At 40.4% G+C, this 25,519-nt stretch overlaps 1 protein-coding gene across 5 annotated transcripts in view; it reads left to right on the forward strand.

The window, feature by feature from the left end:
- Positions 1 to 25,519, forward strand: part of LOC140307517 (suppressor of tumorigenicity 7 protein homolog) — a 58,148-nt gene that overhangs the window by 27,010 nt on the left and 5,619 nt on the right. For 2 of the 5 annotated variants that reach the window (XM_072386442.1, XM_072386446.1), the window contains 13 exons: positions 394 to 476; positions 2,280 to 2,439; positions 5,816 to 5,870; positions 6,284 to 6,399; positions 6,517 to 6,592; positions 10,826 to 10,980; positions 11,151 to 11,248; positions 11,439 to 11,568; positions 18,678 to 18,750; positions 19,229 to 19,331; positions 20,021 to 20,171; positions 20,381 to 20,473; positions 22,455 to 22,597. In XM_072386442.1, the coding sequence (XP_072242543.1) occupies positions 394 to 476; positions 2,280 to 2,439; positions 5,816 to 5,870; positions 6,284 to 6,399; positions 6,517 to 6,592; positions 10,826 to 10,980; positions 11,151 to 11,248; positions 11,439 to 11,568; positions 18,678 to 18,750; positions 19,229 to 19,331; positions 20,021 to 20,171; positions 20,381 to 20,473; positions 22,455 to 22,597 (1,436 nt within the window). The remainder of the gene's footprint in view (positions 1 to 393; positions 477 to 2,279; positions 2,440 to 5,815; positions 5,871 to 6,283; positions 6,400 to 6,516; positions 6,593 to 10,825; positions 10,981 to 11,150; positions 11,249 to 11,438; positions 11,569 to 18,677; positions 18,751 to 19,228; positions 19,332 to 20,020; positions 20,172 to 20,380; positions 20,474 to 22,454; positions 22,598 to 25,519) is intronic. The other 3 variants (XM_072386443.1, XM_072386445.1, XM_072386444.1) reach the window with 3 other exon arrangements.

The raw sequence follows: 25,519 nt of genomic DNA on the forward strand, positions 1-25,519 counted from the left end.
CAGGCCACCACAGTTTCTCCGAAGCATATAGTGTTGTGTTCAATGCGCACTCGGAAATGACAGAATCTGACAAATAGCAGATCTTACCCCTTTCATTTTCACTCTGACTTTGTACCCACAGAACATCTTTTCTCTGTAGTTAACCCTGTACCTTGGTCCCCGTGTTGCGGAATTTTATATCTGAGCAGCAGGGCTCTCTGGGAAAATCTTTTTGCATAAAACATTTAATGTTCTGGAATCATAAATGTTCTTGAATCTTGAGTCTGTCAATGTTTTTCATACACTCTTCCCGATAGACTCAACTTTTTTTTTTTTTTACCTAAAGGAACTGATTCTACAGATATGTCTTCTAAACAATTTCAAGCACCTTTATCCTTTTTGTCTTCTCTGTAGTAAGCATGTTTCTCAACACCCTGACGCCCAAGTTCTACGTGGCTCTCACAGGCACTTCATCCCTCATATCAGGACTCATACTGGTAAGATGTCCTTGTTTTTAGCCATTATGACTATCCTGAAGCTGATAACTGGTCACAGTTTTGCACCTCAGCATGTTGTTAGTAATGCTTATGGTTTCTGTATTCTTTTGGGGAAAAAAAAAAAAGAATTGTCCAAACCCAGGTATCTCTTGCTAGTTCTTTACGTTAAACTCTTTATTTGATTCATCATATAAGTTTAAAAATCTCAACTTAAGGTAGATGACTGTGTGCCCTTAGTTGACATTTTCATTCATCGTCCGAAAGGGAAAATTTATTTTTAGAATTGGCTCCTCTCCTAACTTTATAAGCACAAGACGTAATTTCTTAGGACTTGAATCACTGGTTCAGATGCCACTAGATTCTGCAGTGAGAGGGAATCTATACTCTTGGTCTTTCATAAGATGAGTTGGGCAAAAAAGCCCTACCCCACCTATGCCTCTACACTGCTTAACAGCGTCTAAAGTTTTCCTGGGCTATTCAAATTACAGAGAATGGATTTGGGGTGATTTGCGTGGGATGGGGATGCAGATCTGATTAGAGGTCCTCAATGCTGTGCATTAGATGCTGATGGTTCCAGTTATTTCTTCTCTCAGGTTCTACACAGAGATGGCAAACTGCAGCAGTGTTTATTATGTAGTTTAAAATAGCCCCTCTTTTAATTAACTCACTCTCTCTGCCCTCCGGGCTATTAGCCAATTTGTGTAGGCTGCTTGGAAATGATGTTAAGCTTTGCACATGTTCTGTGAAATCATGAGGAATTGTGGAGGGCAATTGGTTTTACTGAGGTGATGGTGGCCATTTCTTGGTAATGGGAATAGATGTTTGTCACATTTATTTATTTATTTATTTTTCATTTTCTACTGAAGGTCTTCAGACGACCATGTAAAACATTTTACACCAGATAGCAGTCTGTATATGTAGAAAAGTAGTTAATAATACCAGTGTTTATCTCAAATTTAGTAATCAATACTAGAAGCATAAAAATGAATGAATATCATATCAGAATGTTTTCTAATTTTATTTTGTCCAGTTATTAAATACAACACCATTCTTCTCCTTAACAACTTGATAGGATTGTTGGTCTGATGATTTAAACCTTTTATGAAATGTTTTTGAATGGGCTTATAGAGAAGTTGTTGGATTTGCAGTTGGTGTAAATTGTTTTACTTGACTATGAAGAGAGGGTGTAGCTCAAACCCAGCACAGTAAAGTGAGGTTTCTTTTTTAGATTAGCAGACAACCTCTTTCCTCCATCTGAATCATTCTCAGACGTCATGACCCAACCTTATTTCTCATTTTCACACTTTAACTTGTTGCAGAAGTTTCTCTGCTCTGATTGAAGGAGGTAATTGGTAGGATCTATGTCTTCATATATATATCTTCATTTGTAAGTCGCTTTGGATAAAAGCGTCTGCTAAATACATAAACATAAACATCTGGAAAAGCACACTCTGAAGCTGCTGTGGAACAGGGCTGAAACCCACTCTTTCAGATGGTGTTAATCAGACTTACTCTGATAACAATAATAAAGACGTGTTAAAGGGGGGGGGCAAAGACTCGTTAAGCATTGCTTAGATTGTTTAGCTAATGATGTGTTTCTCAGCTATCTATTACATTGCACTTGTGTTAAACTTTGTAAGTATAAAGTATATCCTGTTTAAATATCTGAATAGCTGATGAAACTCTAAAGTATATTTTCTACCACTGTAGATGTTTTCTTCCTGTTTTATGCTTAACTCAAAAAACCCACAATGTTTTTCAATTAACTCAAGTCTCTTGCTGTCTCTCTGTTTCTCCTCTCAGATCTTTGAGTGGTGGTATTTCAGGAAGTATGGGACCTCGTTTATAGAGCAGGTGTCTGTGAGCCACCTCCGCCCCCTGCTGGGTGGAGTGGACAGCAGCTCTCCCAGCAACTCAAGCACCAGTAATGGAGAGGCTGATTCCAATCGGCAAAGTGTGTCTGGTAAGAACTAATAGATTTACCACCTACTAACACATAATATGATTATCAGGACTAAAAGAAAAACAACATCCTATCTTTTCAGTCCTATTGTGGCAGTTTATTAACTTCAGCTTGTATACCCAGCCTAACATCATAGGCTACATTCTGTGAGATCAAAGGGTTTGTTAGTTGTTTTAATTAACAATTTTTTATATATTTTTTTTTTTTAATTATTTGTTACCAAAGAAAAGAGACTACAAACACAAATTTACAAGGTAGTAGAATGGATGGCTATGATATTAGATAGAGGTGTCGTGGATGTTACCTGTTGATTTAAATGCTACGCAGGGCTGACTTAAAGTCAAGTCTTAGATAAAACTAACTAAGCTGCAGAATGCCAACAATTGATTTTACTAATTCCTTTTGAGGCCTGAATTGTTAATGAAATAGTTTTTCAGCCATGTTTCTTTAAGAGTTACATGCAGAGTGGACATTGATGCATCTAGTCGTGAGTTGTTATCCTGTGACACTTATTTTGAGGTGTGAATTGACACAGAAAAAGAGACTATGTTTGATTATGTTGACACAATGAGCGTTTATTTAAGGCATTCCATTTGGATGAATTTGGTTTGAATGTGTAGCTCGGCTGTGAATCAGAAGATGCACCCATATTTTAGTAAACTGTAAAGTTATTGCCTGTGGAGCAGCTTCAGGATCACTCTGCATATTACACATCACTCTTCTTGGTGCTTCAGATTTATATAATAATGATAATTAATTAAATCATACGGATAACAAACTTTTATCATAGTACTATATTTTCAATTTACTGTTTATGGACTTGTTTCTTTACATTTGTAGCCTTTAGAAAGTAGATACATTTACATAATCTTCCAAGCTTTCATAAAAAAAGTCAGAATAATTAGATAAATCAAAACTTTTCAGTATCATGAAAATCAGTTTAACTATATTTGGGTTTATTTTGGGGTGTTGATTGAATTTAAGGTGGACCATATTTCCATTAAAACAAATTAAATCAAAATATCATTAAAACAGGCTAAACAGAATAAGCTTTCTAATGTTAAAAAAGTATTTTTCGGTAAGAAAACTACTGTGTAAAAGACAACACTGAAGCTCAGTCATACATGACCATCAAACCCTGGCAGTGCGCTTATTGAAATTCAGTAGCGGCTGTGTAAGAAATTAGCGTCTGTCCAGCAGTATCCTCCACCCTGAGTTAGCTCTACTCTGCTGTTTCTTTGCATATGTTTTACGTCAGTGATGCTTTGATCGTGGTTAACCCAATGAATGCAGTTGTGCTCCCCTGAGTAAAGAAAATTTCTTAGTGATGAAGAATTCCACTGGTTTACAGAGTAAAACATCGTTTCCTACATATGTATCCATCATGCAGTACACGTTAGGTGACTCAAATTCCTTTTAGAGGAGTATTTTCCATGTTTATGAGGAATGTCATTGCAACAGCAGTCCAAATCTGCAGTGATAAATAACTGCACTCTGTCATTTTATTCTCTACAAGTTTGCTCCAGTTATGTGCTGAGTTAAAATCAACAAGTTAATCTTCTGAAGCTATAAAACTAGGAAGCATAAACATTTGACAGAGTATCACATAAGAGAGTTTTTCTTTTTCTGTTTTGTGCCTATCATTTTAAAACAACTATAACTAGTTGCACTGCTCACACAGACATGTTCAGTTAAGTTTTTGTTTTAAGTTATTGTTTTATCGATAAAACTAAGAACAGAATTCAACTTGATGTAACTGAAGCTGAGATTCTGTCCTGAAGTTCCCTGTCTAGTTCAAGCTCCAAAACTGTTGAGTGATACATTCCCTGTAACAATATTACATTCCGTCTCATGCTTAACCCTGTAAGACCCAGACATAGAAAAAAAATTTGCAAAAAATGTTTTGACCTCTCAGATTTTGTTTTAGGAGGCCTCTGATGTAGAAATTAAAGAGTTTTCATATTTTTTACATTTTAGTAAGTTTTTAGGGAAATGTTGTAAATTTGCAACCTGGGGCATAGTTGGGAGCAGAACTGTCTAGGGGCACCTGCAGGCATTTCTTCCTGAATGAATTCAGCCATGGTCTAAGTTTCCAGAGTTTGTCCTTCTTTTCCATCTCTGACACAGTCAAGTTGTTTATCATACTAAAAGGAACACACGCATTCCCCCAGAGCACTTACAGATTCACATTCAAGACCATTCACACCTGTCCCTGAACAATGCAACAGGCATCCCCCCAACAATTGCAGAACATTCAGAACCTGTTTTTCTGTACCTGTTGTTTGCTTGGGCAACATTGATCATTTAAAAGTTAAAAAACAAAGAAAAAACTACAAAGATACAGGGAGTTTCAAATACTGCTATAGATGTTGGAGTTTCAAATATCCCATACAATTTATTCAAGTGTTTAATTACGGTCTAAGCTAAACTAAGTAAACATTTAACAGAAAAGAACATCTAGCGCTTAGTTGAACAATGAATCATCTAACACTTTGAATTTCTACTACATTTTGTTTTCAATTTGTTATCATTTGAGAAGTGCAGTGTCCTTCTGTAATGTGTAAGGAGCACAGGCTATTTTGACTACCACTCTGGCCCAAGGTTGTAGAATTACAACATAGACATAACAATCTCTAAATCAAATTTGAAGTTGTGAGGAATGTTTGATGAATGTTTTTCAAGATAATTAAGTATGTACATGTTCAACACTTTGTAATAAACACAAAAAAAAAGTTTATTTAAGGAATTTTACTAACTTCAATCCTGACAAATCCAGTCATGCTTCAGTCACACTTCTTCTATTCAATAGCATTGTTAGGACAAACAATAGGCACCATTACCTATGTAAATGTGGCCTTGAGAAAAAAAAACCTTTCTAGGCTTTTTTTTTTTGCAGGCCAAAGTGATGTTGTAAATATGCAACCGTGGGACATACAGGGTTAAATAACTATCAGGGATTATCTGAGCTACCTCAAGCCACAAATCATATTACACAGCCATTTTTCAGGCTGACACCTCATCTTGATTAAAACGGTCTTGATGTGTTAAATTAGTTTCCCTGATATTCCCTGATATTTTGGTCTCCACATCATAAAGAGCCATGTAGTTAAGTTCAGTGCTTGTAGCTAAAACAAAAACTTGTGATGGTTTTAGCACAACAGTGATAGTTTGTTCAGAAGTGTGTTTGGTAAAAAAGGAGTTTTAAGACCTTTTCCCTCTCAGTTGTGCTCTCAAAGAGATCAGTGTGCTACACTGAGAGCTGCAGGGTATATGGAAGAATGCACAGTCAAACCTTTGAAGTGTGCAAAGCAGGCTCAGTGTCGGCTTTGCCCTTGACACTCATCAGTGTTGTGCTCTCTCTGTCTCCTTGCTCCAGAATGTAAAGTATGGAGAAATCCACTGAATTTATTTCGTGGAGCAGAATATAATCGGTGAGTTCACTCTTCCACCTCTTATTTGTCTTCATTTGTGTCTGATATGCTCTTTCTTCTACTCTTCTAACCCTTTGTTATTGCTTCACAATCTGCCATCTGTTTGATCTTCATTTCTTTCTTTTTTTTCTTGTCTCTGTTCCCATCGGTCTGTTGTCAGTGCTCTTTTGTTCTCCTTTGATTTGCCTGCCTCCTGCTCTTGCCGTTGACTCATCCTTCATTTTTGCATTACTCACGCTTCTGATTTAAGTAGTCAGTTGCTATTTGTCCTATGTTTTGGATCTCTGCCCTATCAGTAGGCCTGGCTCTTATTTTCTCATTCTGTGAAGTGCGTTTGGATAACAGTTTCTTTCTTTTTTGAAACAGTTGAATAATAATTAATGTCTCATTTTTTTCACTGTGCTTTTGAGCAGTTATACATGGGTAACAGGTCGAGAGCCGCTGACATATTACGACATGAATTTGTCAGCACAAGACCACCAAACCTTCTTTACCTGCGACTCAGACCACCTGCGGCCTGCTGACGCCAGTAAGAAAACGCATACGCTGAACATGAAATGGAGTCATTTTTTCTTTTTCTTTTTTTCATTGTATACAGGTGGTAATGTGGCCCATATACATATCGGTCTGATTGTGTGTTTTTCAGTCATGCAGAAGGCATGGAGAGAAAGAAACCCACAGGCTCGCATCTCTGCTGCACATGAAGCTCTGGAGCTTGAGGAGTGAGTTTGTTTCCTCTTCCTTTCTCTATTTGGTTCCCCTTTTCAACTCTCCCTTTCACCATTGTCATATGACTAAAGTGGAGATGCACTTCAAACTTGGTTTTATGTATTGCTGATGAGTCAAGAAAAATTTGAGGTAAAAGGGCCTTGGTCTTCGGGGGGCGTTCACATTGTGTTTACAACCCTCTTAATTAAGTGAATGCTTTTCTCCATGTTGTGCTTATTTCAAAACTGTAACCTATTTGTGTGTCAGCTCTATTAAGCAAATGTCAAAGTTTATTCTGGAGAATTGCATTATTTTTTTTATTATTATTGAGCTTTATTTGCAATAATATTTGCAGTAGTGGCATCACTGCGACATGAACCTCTCTCTTCACTGAAGGAAATAAAAGATAAGGCAACAGACCAAAGATACCTGCTCATAGTTGTTCATTTTTAGATACAGTCGCATGTAAATGTTAAAATAACACAATTGCATATTCACTAGAAGCTTTGTTAAAACCAGCATAAGCTACAAGTAAACTAAGGAGAATAACCCTAGGGTCAGCGAGTGCAGAGGCGGAAGATGACTCACAGGCAGACTACGTGGCAACTGACACTGGAACGAACAGGACTATGAGTTGGAGATGTGACTCAGTGAAAGATAGGGGCACGGACCTATTCTTATACTTGAGAGACTTAATAAAAATCTAAAGTGGGCTGGTATGAAAATCAAACCTAATAAGTCTAGAAGTATCTCAATAAGTAGAGGGAAATTAAGTAAAATAAAGTTTGTAATAGATGAAGAAAAAAATCCAATAATTAGGGAAAAGGCAGTAAAGAGTTTAGGTAGGTGGTACCAGGCAGACGAATGATGGAGAGCAGGTAATGCAGTTTCGGAAAGAGAAACTGGATAGAGACTGGATAGAATAGATAAATCAGGGCTTCCAGAATAGTTGAAGCTGTGGTGTCTGCTGTTTGGATTGTTTCCTAGGTTGATGTGGCCACTGTCTGTGTATGAGATTCCATTATTTGTTGCAGAAAAATGGAAAGGTTAGTTTGCTTTTACATTAGGAAGTGGCTAGATCTTCCTAGATGTACTGTGGCACTGTATGGGAAAGGCATACTCCAGCTCCCAGTATCTAGTATAGTAGAGGAGTTTAAATGTACTAAAGTTAGGACAGGGCTCCTGCTAGCTGGGAGTAAAGATGTGGTAGTTAGAAAGGTGGTTCCAAACCTAACCAAGGGGAGGAAATGGAATCCAAGAATGGCAGCTCAGGAGGCAGAAGCAACTCTTAGACATACAGAGATTTTGGGTAATGTTCAAATAGGCCGGGAGGCTTGGGGCTTAGCCCAGGCAAACCGGTGTGGAGTAGAGCAGGTCCCAAGGAGAAGAGAGAGCAGGTTGAGCAGGTTCGTAGACAGGAGGAAATCTTAAGAGGTACAAAGGTAGTGGCTCAGGCTAAGCAGGGACAGTGGTTGAATTGGGAAGGTGTACAGAAGAACAAGCTTAGTTGGAAAGAGCTGTGGAGTATGGAGGAAAAGAGTATTAGATTTTTGATGGGGGCAACATATGATGTATTGTCAATTCCCCAGAACCTAAAACTCTGCGTAAACGGAGACCCACTATGTTTGTTATGTTCAAGTACTGCAACTCTAAGGCATATTTTGTCAGGCTGTAAAATTAGTCTGTTGCAAGGCTGGTATACGTTGCGACATAACCAAGTATTAAGAAGCTTAGCTGCAGGTATTGAAGACAAACGAAGGAAGATGAATTTAGAAGGGTCGAAGGTGAAGAGAGTGGCAATTAATTTTGTTCAAGAGGGGGAGAAAGTTAATAAGACAATAAGGAGACAAGGCAGCTTAGAGGATGCTTGTGATTGGGAGATTTGGGTAGATTTAGGAGGAAAGCTTGTTGTTCCCCAGGAAATGGTCTCTACAAATCTCAGGCCTGAGATAGTCTTGTGGTCTAGGAGTAGAATGAGAGTCTATTTCATAGAGCTGACTGTTCCTTGGGAGGACTTAGTAGTAGAAGCATATGAAAGGAAAAAGCTTAGGTATGTAGAGTTAAGGGCAGAAGCAGAGCAGCGAGGATCTGTCCAGTGGAAGTAGGATGTAGAGGATTTATTGTCTCATTGTTGAGGGAGTTGGGTGTAAGTGGACAGAGTGAGGAGAATAGTAAGGAAATGTCAGATGAGACAATAAAGGCCAGTCAGTGGATTTGGATTAGAAGAAGCAATAGTAGCTGGGGGTCCAACAGGGAGAGCACTTAGGGTAACTTAGCTTGCTTCTCCTTGCTTCTTGCGAGAAGCAAGGAAGAAATCCAGGATGTATTTAAGTGGAGAGTAAGGCCCATGTTAGCCTTTTCAAACCAGGCAGCCATTTCAGGTGACTTGGCCTGTATGGCCTTGTATTTTACTGGCATTTTTAGTGACTGTTTAGGGGAGTTTGTCAACTGAATCTGCTAGTGTGTCTTGTCCTGCCTCCACCTCTGGCACCCTCCATACTTTCATTACCCCCTACACGAACCAGGGTTTGAATCCCATTCCTACTTATCTTTACCTATTTCTACCCCCTACCCGAACCAGGTTTTGTAACCCCACCCCGCTGTGACTGGTATACAGTTGGTGAGACGCTGGGGTAGCTTGTGGTTGTGGAAGAAAAAGATGGTTGTTGTGGTGTGAGGAGCAGTGATGGCTGGCATTAGGGGAGTGACTCTGGGATGCCAGTGATCACTGATGAAAGGAGATTGATACACCACACCTGATTCAAATGATCAGCTCGTCATCAAGCTCTACAGTGGCCTGATAGGGAGCCATTCATTTGAATCAGGTGTGGTGTGGAGGTGTGGAGGAGGGAAACATCGAAAACATGCAGGGCAGTAGATAATGAGGACCGGAATGGAGAAACACTGAATTACAGCAACCTTAAAAGTCTGAGGTACATATCCTGTCAACAAAGAGAGATTGATCATAACTTTTTTTCAGGGGTGGATTCAAAACACTAAACAAAATCCAAAACGAAGAGAAAGGTTGTTAAATAAAACATAATTTAATGTAGCAGAAAACCATAATACTTCCGTTCCTTGGTGAGGACAGCTGTGCCTGGAGGTATTTTGGTACATCTGACGCTGTATCTCAGTATGCTCCGAGGGACCTTCTTTAAATTAAGCGAACATTTTCACTTCAACATGAGAATGCACGTATGTTTTTGTTGTCAAGATCACTCTAAACCCATTTCCTGATTCCTGTTGTTACATCCCTGCAATTGTGACTGTGATATATCAGAAATACTAGGAAGGAATTGAATTACATCAGCTGCAAACATCCACTTTGAATCAAGGATGAACTGACTTGAATTCAGTGATACCATGACCTGACACACATTTGGTCTTACAGTAACTCCAGGATTGCAGAAGTTATTTAAACTTTTCACATCAATAATGACTGATTAGCCAAAATGATCAACAGGTCAAGTTAATGTTACTGTTCATGCCAAGCAGTCTGTGTTAGTGTGAAACATACCAGTGGTATGTTGAGCTGACCCGGTGATATTGTTGTTGTAAATCTTTACGGAAAACAGAAAGGGTACTGATACAGATATGATGCTATCACATTGGAATGTTGGAAAAAGTGAACATCTGAAAGAGGCTGTATTGTTGGTCTTTTTTGGTCATTATTCAGGAGCATTAAAAAAGGAACTCAAAGAAAGACTATGACCATGTTTTTAATTTGTTCTGGTACTGAATAGATGAGAGGAATCTCGGGTGCACATCTCGAAACTGTGTGTAGGTCTTTTGTGCTGACAGCTTGAAGATGACAGCAAAACCTCCACATTTTAAAGTTGCTAGCACAAACATACATACACACTGTTTACTGACATGGCCTCAAATCTGTGTTCCATCACAATCATCTGTAGTAAGTATAGAGTAAATAAATTTTCCTTGAGTTCTTCTTATTGAATAACAACATAATTCATACGAAAAAAATATAACTTTACATGTTGTCATGATTGTTAGGGTTTAGGCATCATGTGTTGCTCTCAGCAAATATCAAGGATGTGACTGCAGATTGACTCAGAGGAAATGTTCTTTGATCAGCACTCTGTCAGATGCTGCTTCCAAATACATGTTGTACAAGTTTTAGGTTGCAAAGAAGAAAAACAAGAAGCTCTGTATTCTGAGTAAAGAATGAAGCTATAACACAATGTGAGACAGAGTTAGATTTTAATTCCCTGGCCCTTCTTCTCCTGCAGCTGTGCAACAGCATTCATCCTTCTGGCAGAGGAGGAGGCCACCACCATCATTGAGGCAGAGAGATTATTTAAACAGGCGCTAAAAGCTGGTGAGGGTTGCTATCGCCGCAGCCAACAGCTCCAACATCATGGTACACAGTATGAAGCCCAACACAGTGAGTATAATCCATGCTGTAACAACACTGTTGGGTCAATGAGAATCTAATTTAATCTAATTTAAATACTAGTTTGTAGTAAGAGGAGTTTGTTGGTGCCGAGGACTTTAGAAAACTCCCAGTTATGTGACCGGGCTGTGTTAAATTAAATTTTTATGTATTTCCAACAGGAAGAGACACTAATGTGTTGGTGTATATAAAGAGGAGACTGGCCATGTGCTCCAGAAAGCTTGGCCGAACACGAGAAGCAGTTAAAATGATGAGAGATGTAAGTATACAACCTGCCAGAAGAATACCTTACATGGAGAAAAAGCACATAGATAAACAATGTTCTTTGTTTCTGTGACAGTAACATTCACCCAGTTTACTTTTTAACGGGACAATATAGCATTGTGATGACCCATAGCTTTTGTCTGCTGATTATGTTGCCCCCTTCCTGGTATTACATGTAACAACAGTTGTGTGTTTTCCAGTTAATGAAGGAGTTCCCTCTCCTCAGTATGTTCAACATCCATGAAAACCTGTTGGAGTCGCTACTAGAACTCCAGAATTACGCTGACGTTCAGGCAGTTCTGGCCAAGTACGACGGTGAGAGACACGCACAGTTCACTGATACACAACACATCCACCAGTGCTGGAAGCAGCGTCTCCTCTGAATGACAAAACCAGGGATTGTAGAAAAGTGCACAAAACATGTTAAATACTCATTAGGGTTAAGTTTGCTGTCACTTTTTCAGACAAAATCTAATATTTCTGTCTTGAAGACTTCCTAAAACAATTTCAGACATGTAAGATGTATAGTAGACCTAAATTGTCTTTTTAACTTAGAATGCAAAAGATTTAAGTACACACACAATCTACTTTGAATATTTTTAACTGAGCGAGAATGTCTGGGAAGTGTGACTCCAGAACATCATAGATTCATTAAGTCTTTTCCATTTCATGCTCCACTGCTTCAAAAGTGCATGCTTTGTGCTTGTGTAGCAAATGTCTTTTAAAATTTCATTAAGTTAATTTAGTAGGTCTGTATTAATCCATTAAAACTTGACCTATGTAATTTGTGTTTAGAGCACAGCTCAGGTCTTAATAGGTTCAATTTCATTCAGGTTTGTTTCAATTCAATTCAATTCAATTCAATTTTATTTATATAGCGCCAGATTACAACAATTGTCATCTCAAGGCACTTAAGTAATATAGTCCAATTCAAGCCAATTGGAATTCAATTCATTGTAATCATGATCCAATTAATTCTTATAGAGCCAATTCAAAAAATTTATATCCTAGCTAAGGAAACCAACAGATTGCACCGAAACGTGTCTTCAGTCCAATCTCCCGTCCTGAGCGTGCCTGTGGCGACTGTGGAAAGGAACGACTCCCTTTTAACAGGAAGAAACCTCTGGCAGAACCAGACTCAGGAAGGGTGGCCATCCGCCTCGACCAGCTGGGGTTTGAGAAGACAGAAAAGAGGGGGGAAAAACACCATAACACCATTCAAAGGATATCTGTTGGAACAGGGAAACATAGGTTAATAATCACAATAATGTCACATGTACATAAAATCAATTGTGAAATTAAACAGGGGGAAAAAGAGAGCAAAGTGAGGAAAGGTGTGACAGATGAGGTCCCCCAGCAGTCTAAGGCTATAGCAGCTTAACTATGGGATGTTTCAGGATTACCTGAGCCATCCCTAACTATAAGCTTTATCGAAAAGAAAAGTTTTAAGCCTAATCTTAAAAGTGGAAAGGGTGTCTGCTTCCCAGACATTTACTGGCAGCTTATTCCACAAGAGAGGGGCCTGATAACTGAAGGCTCTACCTCCCATTCTACTTTTAGAAACTCTGGGAACAACAAGTAAACCTGCAGTTTGGGAGCGAAGTGCTCTGTTAGGAAAATACCTTACAATTAAATCTTTAAGATATGATGGAGCTCGGTCATTAAGAACTTTATATGTGAGAAGAAGAATCTTAAATTCTATTCTGAATTTAACAGGGAGCCAATGAAGAGAAGCTAAAACTGGAGAAACATGATCTCTCCTGTTAGTTTTCATCAGAACTCTGGCTGCAGCATTTTGGATCAGCTGGAGGCTTTTCAGAGAATATGTGGGACAGCCCAATAATAAGGAATTACAGTAGTCCAATCTTGAAGTAACAAATGCATGGACTAGTTTCTCTGCATCACCCTGAGACAGGATGTTCCTGATTTTAGCAATATTACGAAGGTGAAAGAAGGCAGTCCTAGAAACCAGTTTTATATGTGCGTCAAATGATAAATTCTGGTCAAAAATAACTCCAAGGTTCCTCACTGTAGAACTAGAAGCCAAGGAAATACCATCTAGAGTAACTATATAACTAGACAATTTCTCCCTGAAGCGCTCAGGTCCAAAGAGAACAACTTCAGTTTTGTCTGAATTTAAAAGCAGACAGTTCTGAGTCATCCAGGTCTTTATGTCTTTAAGACAGGCTTGTAGTCTGACCAACCTGTAGGTTTCATCTGGTTTCATAGATAAGTACAGCTGAGTATCATCAGCATAACAATGGAAATTTATGCCATGCTGTCTGATGGTTTTTGTGATTTCCACTTTGGGTGGGAAAAACTGAGAATCAGAGATTCAAAAGAGCTAAAACTAATCTTGGGTCTAGGTCTGATTAGTAACCCTGATCTGAAGATAGCTGCCACTCCTCCTCCTCTGCCTGTGGTTCTAGGAACATGAACATTTAAATAGTCAGAGGGAGTTGATTCATTAATGCTAACATGATCCTCCTGCTGCAGCCAGGTTTCTGTAAAACAAAATATATCAATATGATGATCACAAATCAAATCATTCACTAACAGAGACTTCCAAGGGAGAGATCTAATATTCAGCAAACCACATTTAATAGTTTGATGTTTTTGTTCAGTTAAAGTTTTTGTTTTAAATTTTTTTTGCACAAGAGGATTTGCTCCTTTTGTGTTTTTTGATTGAGGGGGGGGCAGCATCAGGTGGGAAGCCGCAGAGAAGTGTGTAAGACTACAACTCTGCATCCTGGTCTCAACCCTGGGATGTCATGTTTTTGGATGACTAATAAATTCATCCATATTTCTAGAAATTAGAAGAGCTCCTTCCAAAGTGGGATGGATGCCGTCTCTCCTCATCAGACCAGGTTTTCTCCAGAAAGATTGCCAATTATCTATGTAGCCCACGTTGTTTGCTGGACACCATCTAGACAACCAGCGATTGAATGAGGACATGCGGCTAAACATGTCATCACTGGTCAGATTTAAAATGTTTAAAATGTCTTGAACAGTTCCATCTGTACTTTGACAGATGCACACATTAGGGCTGCAACTAACTACTATTTTGATAGTTGACTAGTCATCAATTATTGATACTATTAATCAATTGATCGGTTAATTATTAATTAAAACAATCTAAAACTGAAAAGGTACATTCAAGCCATATTTCATCTGGACTTTTAACATTAACATAAACTGAAAATGCTAAGAAGAGTGCTGTCAATACAAAAAAGTGAACAAGTGAAAAAGAACACAGTGTGGTTGTAACTGGACTGTGAAGTAATACTGTGAAGTAATACAATTGAATAATACAATTTTAATGTTGCACTTTAATTTTAAAATCCAAGACAACTCCGCTTATTTATAGCTAGCAGGCTACGCTAACAAGCTAAATATCTTAACATGGTGAGAGCGCGTCTCCCAGAGCTCCAAGTGCTTCATCTTCAAATGTTCATGTATGACAGACGTGCTCCCGTGATACGTAAGGTCGGCTTTACAAAACTTGCAGGTAATCTATTTTTTCTATGTGTTGAGGGTGAAATGCTCCTAGACCCTTGATAGTCTTGGACAAGAGGACGATAATTAAGCCGCAGCCATTTCACTATGTTTTTAGAGGTCATCTCCTGCTATTATTTACCATAACGCGCATGCATTAAGCAGAAATGGGTAGGAAGTGAGATGACTCACTCCGTACGAAAAAAATTATGTTCAGCTCGACGGCGTGAAAAGGACGTGTGATGTCATAACCCACAATTAAATATGTCGCGACTAATTATATTTTTGATTTTTGTCAACTAATCGTTGCACCCTTAGCACACATACAGATTGAGTGTATTTTGTAATGTTTGGTCAGACAAAATATTTTTTCAGAGAGCATCACCTTTGTTGGTATGTCCCGTTTTTTGTTACAATATTTCTATTCAGTTCAGTTTTATTTAGATAGCGCCAAATCACACCAATTGTCATCTCAAGGCACTTCAAAGATACAGCCCAATCAAGCCTATTACAATCTAATTCGTTGTAACAAAATCATAATCCAATCAATTCCAATTTATTAAATTCCAAATTAGTCTAATTCATATAGAGCCAATTGAAAAAATTAAAATTGTCTAGCTAAGGAAACCAACAGCATTGAAACTTTTCTTTGATTCAATCAGTGTGCACGAGGTGACGGTGGAAAGAAAAAAACTTATTTTTAACAGGAAGAAACCTCTGGCCGAGATACTTGAACTCCTCCACTTGGGGAAGGATCTCATTCCCGACCCGGAGAGAGCATTCCACCCTTTTCCGGCTGAGAACCATGGTCTCGGATTTGGAGGTGCTGATTCTCATCCCAGCCGCTTCACACTCGGCTGCGAATCGCTCCAGTGAGAGCTCAAGGTCACGGCCTGATGACGCTAACAGAACCACATCATCTGCAAAAAGCAGAGACCCGATTCTGAGGTCGCCAAATCGGACACCCTCAACGCCCTGGCTCCGCCTAGAAATTCTGTCCATAAAAGTTAGGAACAGAATCGGTGACAAAGGGCAGCCCTGACGGAGTCCAACTCTCACTGGAAACGTATCCGACTTACTGCCGGCAATGCGGACCAAACTCTGGCACCGGTCATACAGAGACCGAACGGCCCCTATCAAGGGGTCCGGCACTCCATATTCCCGGAGCACCCCCCACAGGACTCCACGAGGGACACGGTCCACAAAACACATGTAGACTGGTTGGGCGAACTCCCATGCACCCTCCAGGATCCTGCCGAGGGTATAGAGCTGGTCCACTGTTCCACGGCCAGGACGAAAGCCACACTGCATCTCCTGAATCCGAGGCTCGATTATCCGACGGATCCTCCTCTCCAATACCCCCGAATAGACCTTACCAGGGAGGCTGAGGAGTGTGATTCCCCTTTTTAAAGAGGGGGACCACCACCCCGATCTGCCAGTCCAGAGGCACTGTCCCCGATGTCCACGCGATGCTGCAGAGGCGTGTCAGCCAAGACAGCCCTACAACATCCAGAGCCTTGAGAAACTCAGGACGGACCTCATCCACCCCCGGGGCCTTGCCACCGAGGAGCTTTTTGACCACCTCAGCAACCTCAGCCCCAGAAATGGGAGGCCCCGTCTCCGAGCTCTCCGACTCTGCCTCTTCCGAGCACGTGTTGGTAGGATTGAGGAGTTCCTCGAAGTACTCCCCCCACCGACTCACAACATCCCTAGTTGAGGTCAGCAAAGCCCCGTCCCCACTGTAAACAGTGTTGACTGTGAGCCGCTTCCCCCCCCTGAGACGCCGGATGGTGGACCAGAATCTCTTCGAGGCCGTCCGGAAATCGTTCTCCATGGTCTCACCGAACTCCTCCCAGGCCCGAGTTTTTGCCTCAGCAACCGCCGAAGCCGCGGCCCGTCTGGCCCGTCGGTACCTATCAGCTGCTTCCAGGGTCCCACTGGCCAAAAAGGCCCGATAGGACTCCTTCTTCAGCTTGACGGCTTCCCTCACCACTGGTGTCCACCAGCAGGTTTGAGGGTTGCCGCCACGACAGGCACCGACCACCTTACGGCCACAACTCCGATCAGCTGCCTCGGCAATGGAGTCACGGAACATGGCCCATTCGGACTCAATGTCCCCCACCTCTCCCGGGATATGGTTGAAGCTCTGCCGGAGGTGGGAGTTAAAGCTCCTTCTGACGGGGGATTCTGACAAACGCTCCCAGCAGACCCTCACAATACGTTTGGGCCTGCCAGGTCTGATCGGCATCCTCCCCCACCAGCGGAGCCAACTCACCACCAGGTGGTGATCAGTTGACAGCTCCGCCCCCTCTTCACCCGAGTGTCCAGGACATACGGCCGCAAGTCCGATGATACAACCACAAAGTCGATCATCGAACTGCGGCCAAGGGTGTCCTGGTGCCAAGTGCACATATGGACACCCTTATGCCTGAACATGGTGTTCGTTATGGACAGTCCATGACTGGCACTTTTAGAAACTCTGGGAACAACAAGTAAACCTGCAGTTTGGGAGCGAAGTGCTCTGTTAGGAAAATACCTTACAATTAAATCTTTAAGATATGATGGAGCTCGGTCATTAAGAACTTTATATGTGAGAAGAAGAATCTTAAATTCTATTCTGAATTTAACAGGGAGCCAATGAAGAGAAGCTAAAACTAGAGAAATATGATCTCTCCTGTTAGTTCTCATTGGAACTCTGGCAGCATTATAGTAATAAAGTCTAGACGTAGCAAATGCATGACTAGTTTTTCTGCATCACTTTGAGACAGGATGTTCCTAATTTTTGGCAATATTATGAAGGTGAAAGAAGGCAGTCCTGAAAACCTGTTTTATATGTGAATTAAAGGACAGATCCTGATAAGTCCAAGGTTTCTCACTGTAAAACTTGAAGCCAAGGAAATGTCATTCAGAGCAAGTATCATCCAGGTCTTTATGTCTTTAAGACATGCTTGTAATGTAGCCAACTGATTGGTTTTGTATTGGTTGATTGGTTTCCACATAGCAATGGAAATTTGTGCCATTCTGTATAATAATGTTACCTAATGGAAGCATGTATAAAGTGAAAATAATCTGTCCAAGCACAAAACCCTGTGGAACTCCATAACTTACTCTGGTGTGTGAGTTTCTTTATTTATAAGAACAATCTGGTATCTATCAGATAAATATGACTTAAATAAGCCTAATGCAGTTCCTTTAATCCCAATAACTCGTTGAACCCTTTGTAATAGAATGCTGTGATTGATTGCATCAAATGCAGCACTGAGATCCAGACACAAGTCCGCTGTCAGAGGCTAAGAGGAGATCATTGGTCATTTTCACCTGTGCTATGATGTGCTCTGAATCCTGACTGAAACTGTTCAAACAGACTATTTCTATGTAAATGATCACAAAGTTGAGCAGCAACAATTTTTCTAGAATTTCAGATATAAAAGGGAGATTGGATATAAGTCCATAAGTAGCAAACAGTCCTGGATCAAGATTAGGTTTTTTAAGTCAAGGTTTAATTACAGCAACCTTAAAAGTCTTAAAAGTCAACAAAGACAGATTGATCAAATCCAATATGGAAGTGTCAATTAAGGGGAAAACTTTCAGTCTAGTTTGGATTAGGTCTAAAATACAAATTGATGGTTCAGAAGAAGCCTTTGTTAGCTAAAAGAGCTTGAGTGGACAGAAGAAAGAAGAAAGATCATGTTATAGCTGTAAAATGAAGGATCACACTCAATTGTTAAGAAAACTGAAAAATAAGATTTTTTTTACAAAACACTTGCAGATCCCTTGAAACCCTGAAACCTAAATTCATCATCTTCATTGACAAACCCCCACAGTGAGGCTGCAGTGTCCCCTCTAATGACAACCTGTAATGTCAAACTTTTATATTACATTCATTTAACACCCCCTTCCCCTCTGTCTGCCTTTTGTACCCTCCACAGATATTAGCTTACCCAAATCTGCAACAATATGCTACACAGCAGCCTTGCTCAAAGCGAGGGCGGTATCGGACAAGTGAGTATTGCTTTTCAGTTACAATGCTCATCCAGGGATCTGACATTCCTGCACTGCTGTTTAAGGTTTTAAAATGAAGCAGAAAATAGCCACAGGGACATTTTCAGTATGACTGAGAGAATAGGACTGGGTGGCTGTGGCTCAGGAGGGGGTGGCTGTAGCTCAGGAGGAAGAGCAGTCACCCACCAATTGGAAGGTCGGTGGTTCGACTCTGGCTTCCCCGGGCTACATGTCGAAGCGTCCTTGGGCAAGACACTGAACCCCACGTTGTGACCCTCTGGTCACAAAGGTGCAGGATTATTTATGAATGTCTAATGTAAGATACAGTCGCACTGTTGCTGCTGTTTGTATTTAGTGTTTGCTGTTAATCTGTAGATAATTTTTAATTTGTTTAGGTTTTTTGTTTTTAGTTTAAACTGCAATTCTTAGCATCCATTCAAAGAATTTTACACTATGTCAATTAATTTTGTGTGTGTAGGTTCTCTCCAGAGGCAGCGTCCAGGCGGGGGCTGAGCACAGCAGAGATGAACGCAGTAGAAGCCATCCACAGAGCGGTGGAGTTCAACCCTCATGTCCCCAAAGTAAGTTGTGGTGGCACTCCTTATACTGTACAGAAGATGTGAGACAGGCCTTGACTTTGACAATGTTTAAATCTAGGCTGAAAACAGTTCTATTTAGCTGTGCATATGACAACTGAAAGTATTTTATCTACACTCTTCACCTTTAATTTAATTAATTAATGATGTTTTTTATGTTTTATGGAATGATTTTATTTGCCTTCTTGTGATTTTATGTAGCTGTAAAGCACTTTGAATTGCCTTGTGTACGAATTGTGCTCAACAAATAAACTTGCCTTGCCTTGATGCTGTAAACAGACACACAGCACTCACCTGCCGCCCTCACAATGTCACACAGCTCTCGGTCAGTGAAGGTGGCAAACTGTTTACGAGACATTTTCATATGAACTGAGTTTTTGGGTTCATTTTGGGGAATCCATGATGCGGGGTTATGTTTGAAGGTAGACAGCTCTGCCTGGCTCTGTCTGTGTGTTTGGGCTTGTGGTTCTGCTGCAGAGTAAATGTATAACTGACCAGATGCTTCCCTGCCTTCTGCATGACATTAGATAGATAAAAATAAAAAGAAAGAAATGGAAAAGCATCACAGATCCACGTGAGATCAGGAAGTAACAGACGGATGTCATTAAATAGAAGTTCTATCTCATTCTTGTTTATCATCTTTGTTCCTCTCTGCTCCTCCTCCTCCTCATCAGTATTTGCTGGAGATGAAGAGTCTGATTCTTCCTCCAGAACACATTTTGAAGAGAGGCGACAGTGAAGCCATCGCCTATGCCTTCTTCCACCTGCAGCACTGGAAAAGAGTGGAGGGGGCGCTCAACCTGCTGCACTGCACCTGGGAGGGCAGTAAGTACACACTAATACACACATGCATACACACATCAGGCTATATATATATATGTGTGTGTGTGTATATATGTATATATATATAGTTATATGTATATATATATGTAGTTGGCCAATTCATGAGCAGTTTCATTCAGAGGTGTACTTTAACTGAACAATGACTGGCTGCAGGAAAACATCCAGTCTTTATGTCCTCTGTGTGTTTGCAGCATTTAGAATGATTCCATATCCTCTGGAGAAAGGTCACCTGTTCTATCCCTACCCCATCTGCACAGAAACCGCTGACAGAGAGCTGCTACCCAGTAAGAGACGCCCTGAGACACACACACACACACACACACACACACACACACACATACAAAGTGTATTTGTCAAGATCACTTGAGTCACTCTGACATACTTAGCTACGGTTAAAACAATAAATAAAAAAATGGCAGGCTGTAGTTGCAGTACCATCACTCAATAATTCAGCAATTCATTGCCAGATTAACAAGAGTTGTTCTTTTGTAGAAGCCAATTCTCTGAAATCAAAGAATTTTTTTGTCAGTGAGACATATTCTTAGCAGAGTGCTGAGCAGTGGTGTGTGTTTGTGTGTTTACATGGGTGATTGAAGGCGTCATCCTGCTGTCTGCTCAGCAGCTCGTCTGTTTCACACATGAGCCTTCATTTCGCCTCCCGCCACAAACAGCAGCACACTTCATTGTGTGTTTCTGACACACTACAACACACAATTGAGTTTTTAAATTACTTAAACAGCCTCATTAAACAAAAGTGACACACAAATTACATGTCAGTCAGCTGTTAATGCATGTGCCAACACAGGAGTAGCTGCAGCTGGGTCTTTTTTCCCCACAGCAGCACCACTCATGTGTGTTTGGATGTGAGATCCTGCAGTGCAGACTGTACAGAGCTGTTAGTTGGCAGTAGGCCTGGGATGATAACAAATTTTGCTGGACAATATATTGTCCATCAAATTATTGTCGATAAATGATATTATTGTCAACATGATAATACTGTATATCATAATAATGCACACCCTTTCGAATACAATAAACTTTTATTTCTGTGTTTTACACCATTGTAATTTTAAGAACGTTTAAATATCCTAAATAAATAAAACAAACAAAAAACAAACAAAAAAATTAAATGGACTTTCAGTCTCTGTTAGCAAAAATTGCACTTGAATAAAAATTCTGTGAGCGCACACCATTTTGCACTGTTCTGTTTATATTTACTTTGTTGACCAAACGCCTCAGTGACTGTCGGGACGAAGGCTCTGCATCTCGAGGTGCAGTTTTTTTCCCCAGCTGGGAAAACTGGGTCAGGTGGTTATGCTTTAGGTGGGCATGCAAGTTTCTTGTGTTGCCTTTTTTTTGTTGCCACCACTTTTGAACAAATTCAGCAAATTCGACATTGATGGGCTCATCTTGCTCATTCGGTTTAAAGTCGAAATATTCCCACACCCAGGCATTGGCATTTGGCTTTGCAATCATCTTTTTTCCTCGCGCTGTTCCACATGAGGCTCACTTGCTGCACTCTGTGTGCTCAATGCTACCGGCCCAGCCTCCCCCCACAGAGATAAAGAGACTGGATGACTGACAAGAGGGTTCACTCCTTTCATTCTAATATGGAACAAACGCGCCCAGGTGCTGAGACCGAGCACAGAGTGAACCCTCTTGTCATGCAGCGTGCTTGCAGGCGAGAGACGAGAAGAAAAAACATGCATGCGCATGGCAATATATCAGGGCCTGCAAAATTATTGAGTTCATTTTAATTTATCGTGCGATTAATTGATTTATTGATTATCGGCCCAGGCCGAGTTGACAGTAACCTAATCAGACACGTCTGCATGACAGAGAGCTTTATTCACATTGCTGCCTTCACAAGTTTCCTTAACTCAGCAGTGAAGCAGATTACCTTTTTTCTCCTCGAAATTAGCACACATTCAAACGCATATTGTATATTATCGCGTTTAAACTGGAAAAAAAGGGGACTCGTCCATCATGTTCAAGATTTTTTGTCATTAAACATGAGAACTGGTTTGTTAGTCACTTAACTTGGCAGTTTTGGGGGTTTGTTTATAGATTTTTAAAAAGGAGTAAAGTTATCTCTGGCTTCTGTGTGGGGGTGTACTTATATGTAACTTATATCGAAAACTATTATGGACAGTATGACTGTGGTGATGGTGAGGAATTAATTAATATAGCTGAACTGATTGTAGTTGATGAAAATTATTTGCTTGAAACTAATATTGTGTCGTTTGTATCTTTCCCACGTGGAAGCAGTGTTTCATGAGGTGTCAGTCTACCCGAAGAAGGAGCTGCCCTTCTTCATCCTCTTCACCGCTGGTCTCTGCTCCTTCACCGCCATGTTGGCTCTGCTCACACACCAGTTCCCTGAACTCATGGGTGTGTTTGCTAAAGCTGTGAGTACACACAGACATGCTCACAAACTTGTTTTGTAAGTTAAATCACATTAATTCCACAGCTCTCTTGTAGATAATCTCCTGACTGTGATTTTAGTGATTGATGAAACATTCCTCTTATCCTGCACTTATCCTGCGATGGCAGGTCTTAAAACTTCTATTCTATAAAACCAGCTGGAAAACAGTTTGTCTCATGGTTCTTTACCTCTCTATTTAAGTCACTTTCGGAACAAAATGTCTTGTCTTGGCTCTCCATTTTTTCTGTATTGTAGCTGCCAGTGGGGGGGGTGCTCTTCCTCCTGCCTTTCCCTGTGAACTTGGAATGTGGGTGAGGTCATCATTCATACTTGATGTGACACTATCAGCAAATAAATCTGCCTGCTGAGTGCTTGTAAAGCACACACACACAGACAGACTCACACACCTGCTCCTTCACAGAGGACTGAATTCTCACCGACATTAGTGAAGGAATCGCTCATCACTTCATTCATAAACAGACCTGACAACCTTAAAGAAAGTAAGAGCACCACCTTAGGCCCAAAACATTTTCAACTCATGAGAGCAGCCAAAAACACATGAAATTAGACCTGGTTCATTTATCAATGTCAGAAAATCTAAATTCAAACAGTTTGACATAAAAACTGAATAATTTACTGCAGCTTAGGTTTAATTCACTTCAGCTCACTTTATATTGTGCCAATTCACAAGTCATCTCAAGGAACTTTGACGAGAAAGTAAATCATTTCAATACAAGCCCAGTTAGATGCAGTACAATTCTATCCAATTGATCTATCCAAAATCAGCCAGGGGCGGTGAGTTGAGACTGCTTACCAAAGGCCACAGCGTATGATTCTTTTCTCGTACTCATAGTAGAAAGTGCTTTTGGCAATTCCCAAATAAATTTTTTGGTTTTGCCTTTGTTTGGAACTGAGTTGGATCATCTTAAGCCCATGAGAACATCTGACACTCAAGATTCTAAACAAACAGACTTTCACTGCCTCATGTCAGCTGTTGTAGCACTGTTTCACATCCATGACTACAGCAGCTGAAGAGAAACTCTTTCTCTGAAAAGTTACAAAATGCTCAGACTTCCCTGGCTGGAAAACAGTCAGTGCGGTTACATGCGGGCAATCAGATCGGATTAATGGCTAAATTACAATAAGATTGAGTTATTCAGCTCATGTAACAAGCTTAATCCGACAAGAAATCGAATCGGATCGGGTTACTTGCGATCGAATTAAGACCCTGGGATAACTCGATCCGATTGCCCACTTAACGTGCCTGGAGACGACAGTGGATAGGATCGAGCGTTCTTCGCAAGCTCAAGACTTTTTCCTGTGATCATCACCCGGAAGTCGAAGGAGACGATATTACTGTTGTTGTCGCCGCCGTCAGAAAGAAACAAACTTTTAAAATAGAAGCTAAACAAATAACTACAAATAAATATTTGTTACTAGTTCAACATACCTTTTCTTTATTGGCATTGGATTTGTGGTGCTGTTTTTGGTTAGCCACGATTCCTCTGATGTCCATCTCCGTCGTTGTGATACAAAGGACATCATTCAATTCAATTCAATTCAATTTTATTTATATAGCGCCAGATTACAACAATTGTCATCTCAAGGCACTTAAGTAATATAGTCCAATTCAAGCCAATTGGAATTCAATTCATTGTAATCATAATCCAATTAATTCATATAGAGCCAATTCAAAAAATGTATATCCTAGCTAAGGAAACCAACAGATTGCACCGAAAGTTGTCTTCAGTCCAATCTCCCGTCCTGAGCGTGCCTGAGGCGACTGTGGAAAGGAACGACTCCCTTTTAACAGGAAGAAACCTCTGGCAGAACCAGACTCAGGAAGGGTGGCCATCCGCCTCGACCAGCTGGGGTTTGAGAAGACAGAAAAGAGGGAAAAGAGGGGGGAAAAACACCATAACGCCATTCAAAGGATATCTGTTGGAACAGGGAAACATACGTTAATAACCACAATAATGTCACATGTACATAAAATCAATTGTGAAATTAAACAGGGAGAAAAAAGTGAGGAAAGGTGTGACAGATGAGGTCTCCCAGCAGTCTAAGCCTATAGCAGCTTAACTATGGGATGTTTCAGGATTACCTGAGCCAAAAGGAAAGTTTTAAGCCTAATCTTAAAAGTGGAAAGGCTGCTTCCCGGACATTTACTGGCAGCTTATTCCACAAGAGAGGGGCCTGGTAACTGAAGGCTCTACCTCCCATTCTACTTTTAGAAACTCTGGGAACAACAAGTAAACCTGCAGTTTGGGAGCGAAGTGCTCTGTTAGGAAAATACCTTACAATTAAATCTTTAAGATATGATGGAGCTCGGTCATTAAGAACTTTATATGTGAGAAGAAGAATCTTAAATTCTATTCTGAATTTAACAGGGAGCCAATGAAGAGAAGCTAAAACTGGAGAAACATGATCTCTCCTGTTAGTTCTCATCAGAACTCTGGCTGCAGCATTTTGGATCAGCTGGAGGCTTTTCAGAGAATATGTGGGACAGCCCAATAATAAGGAATTACAGTAGTCCAATCTTGAAGTAACAAATGCATGGACTAGTTTCTCTGCATCACCCTGAGACAGGATGTTCCTGATTTTAGCAATATTACGAAGGTGAAAGAAGGCAGTCCTAGAAACCAGTTTTATATGTGCGTCAAATGATAAATTCTGGTCAAAAATAACTCCAAGGTTCCTCACTGTAGAACTAGAAGCCAAGGAAATACCATCTAGAGTAACTATATAACTAGACAATTTCTCCCTGAAGCGCTCAGGTCCAAAGAGAACAACTTCAGTTTTGTCTGAATTTAAAAGCAGACAGTTCTGAGTCATCCAGGTCTTTATGTCTTTAAGACAGGCTTGTAGTCTGACCAACCTGTTGGTTTCATCTGGTTTCATAGAT

Source organism: Leuresthes tenuis, unplaced genomic scaffold, assembly GCF_036924035.1.
Source record: "Leuresthes tenuis unplaced genomic scaffold, fLeuTen1.0.hap1 SCAF_5, whole genome shotgun sequence".
Lineage (NCBI taxonomy): Eukaryota > Metazoa > Chordata > Actinopteri > Atheriniformes > Atherinopsidae > Leuresthes > Leuresthes tenuis.